Genomic DNA, 1,341 nt, shown 5'->3' on the forward strand with positions numbered 1-1,341 from the left:
TCCAGAAAGCGACCATTTCACGCGATAGAGCTTTGAGCTGTATATTGCTGTGAAGAAGATCAACCTACAAGATACATGCACAAAACTTAACACACCTTAGAGTGTAATAACTGCTCGATCTGTGTGGTAGTGTGTGTATTAGTTTTATAATATTGCACGACGATTTTGAGATTTTGTATAACATATACAGTTGCATTAATTATGAAACATCCCTCTCGTATCCTACAGTTAATTACAGTTGTGTGATTGTATATTAAATGTAACAGGACAATATTTGTGTTATTTATACTTTAGCCATTAACACGAAGTAAAAACTTTTTCACTTCATTGACAAATCTTGTGTTAAAATATACTAAAGATATGGACAGGATGGTTAAAATCGTATCTTTTATTCTTGTCTTATATTCTTTGAATTCAGTGTCATTAGCAGATGTCAACGACAGACAATTGAAAGTATACGAAGCGAAATTGGCAAAGGAGATAAACAGATACGATGACAGTGTGAGTGCTATTGTATCCGTGTCAAAAAAGAATGTGTTGTCGATTGAGGAAATAACTGTTTTAAAAAGTAGTTACACAATGGCAGTTGGTACTCGTGTAAAGTCATTGCGATACTGAAAGGAGCAAGGACAAAAGGCTGATCGTGAAAGAAAGTAATTATAGACAACTACTGCACAAAATTAGAAGGCGAAATCACCAATGTTGAACGTGAAGTTCAGATTGCTATAAAAGAGTATTTGAGGAAACCGGCTGATTATGAAGGGAAGGTCAAAATATTTACTTTGAAGGGAGAATCTTATCAGTATATGTCTGAAGTAAATGCTAAGGCAGAGAAAGAATATAAAGCCTATGCTGAAGCAGCTTTCACTGAGGCATATAACATTGCTAAAGAGAAACTATCCCCTGCAAACACAGCACGATTAGAGTTAGTTGTGAGCTACACTTCGTTTGAATACAATACCATGAAGAACATCGATGGTGCAACTAAAATGGCTTATGACGAATATCGTGCGGCAATCACGGAAATTGATAGCTCATCCGATAATGAGGAAAGTGCCCGACTTATTGCGATTCTCAAAAAGAATTTGGATCTTTGGACACAAGGCGAATAACTGTGACTAAAAAAATATAACATTAGGCAAAAATGTTTACTTTTAATGTAAAATATAGTTTTGTTAAAATATGCATGCTAATTGGTTTTCAAATTTAATGTTTTCTGTATAGCAAACTCAAGAAATATCGTCTTACTTAGAGACTTATTAAAATTGGACTGTACATATTATGGTATTCTCAATTTTGTATTATGATATTCTCAAATTTGTATTATGATATTCTCACTAT

General features: G+C 33.6%; 1 protein-coding gene across 1 annotated transcript; it reads left to right on the top strand.

The window, feature by feature from the left end:
* Positions 1 to 369: 369 nt before the first annotated feature.
* Positions 370 to 1,112, top strand: LOC132746832 (14-3-3 protein eta-like). Its single transcript, XM_060736089.1, has 2 exons — positions 370 to 589; positions 685 to 1,112. The coding sequence occupies exons 1-2, from the start codon at positions 370 to 372 to the stop codon at positions 1,110 to 1,112; spliced, it is 648 nt and encodes a 215-aa protein (XP_060592072.1).
* The last annotated feature ends 229 nt before the right edge of the window (positions 1,113 to 1,341 follow it).

The sequence above is a fragment of the Ruditapes philippinarum genome, unplaced genomic scaffold, assembly GCF_026571515.1.
Source record: "Ruditapes philippinarum isolate M1 unplaced genomic scaffold, ASM2657151v2 ctg762_1_1_1_1, whole genome shotgun sequence".
NCBI classification, from domain to species: Eukaryota; Metazoa; Mollusca; class Bivalvia; order Venerida; family Veneridae; genus Ruditapes; species Ruditapes philippinarum.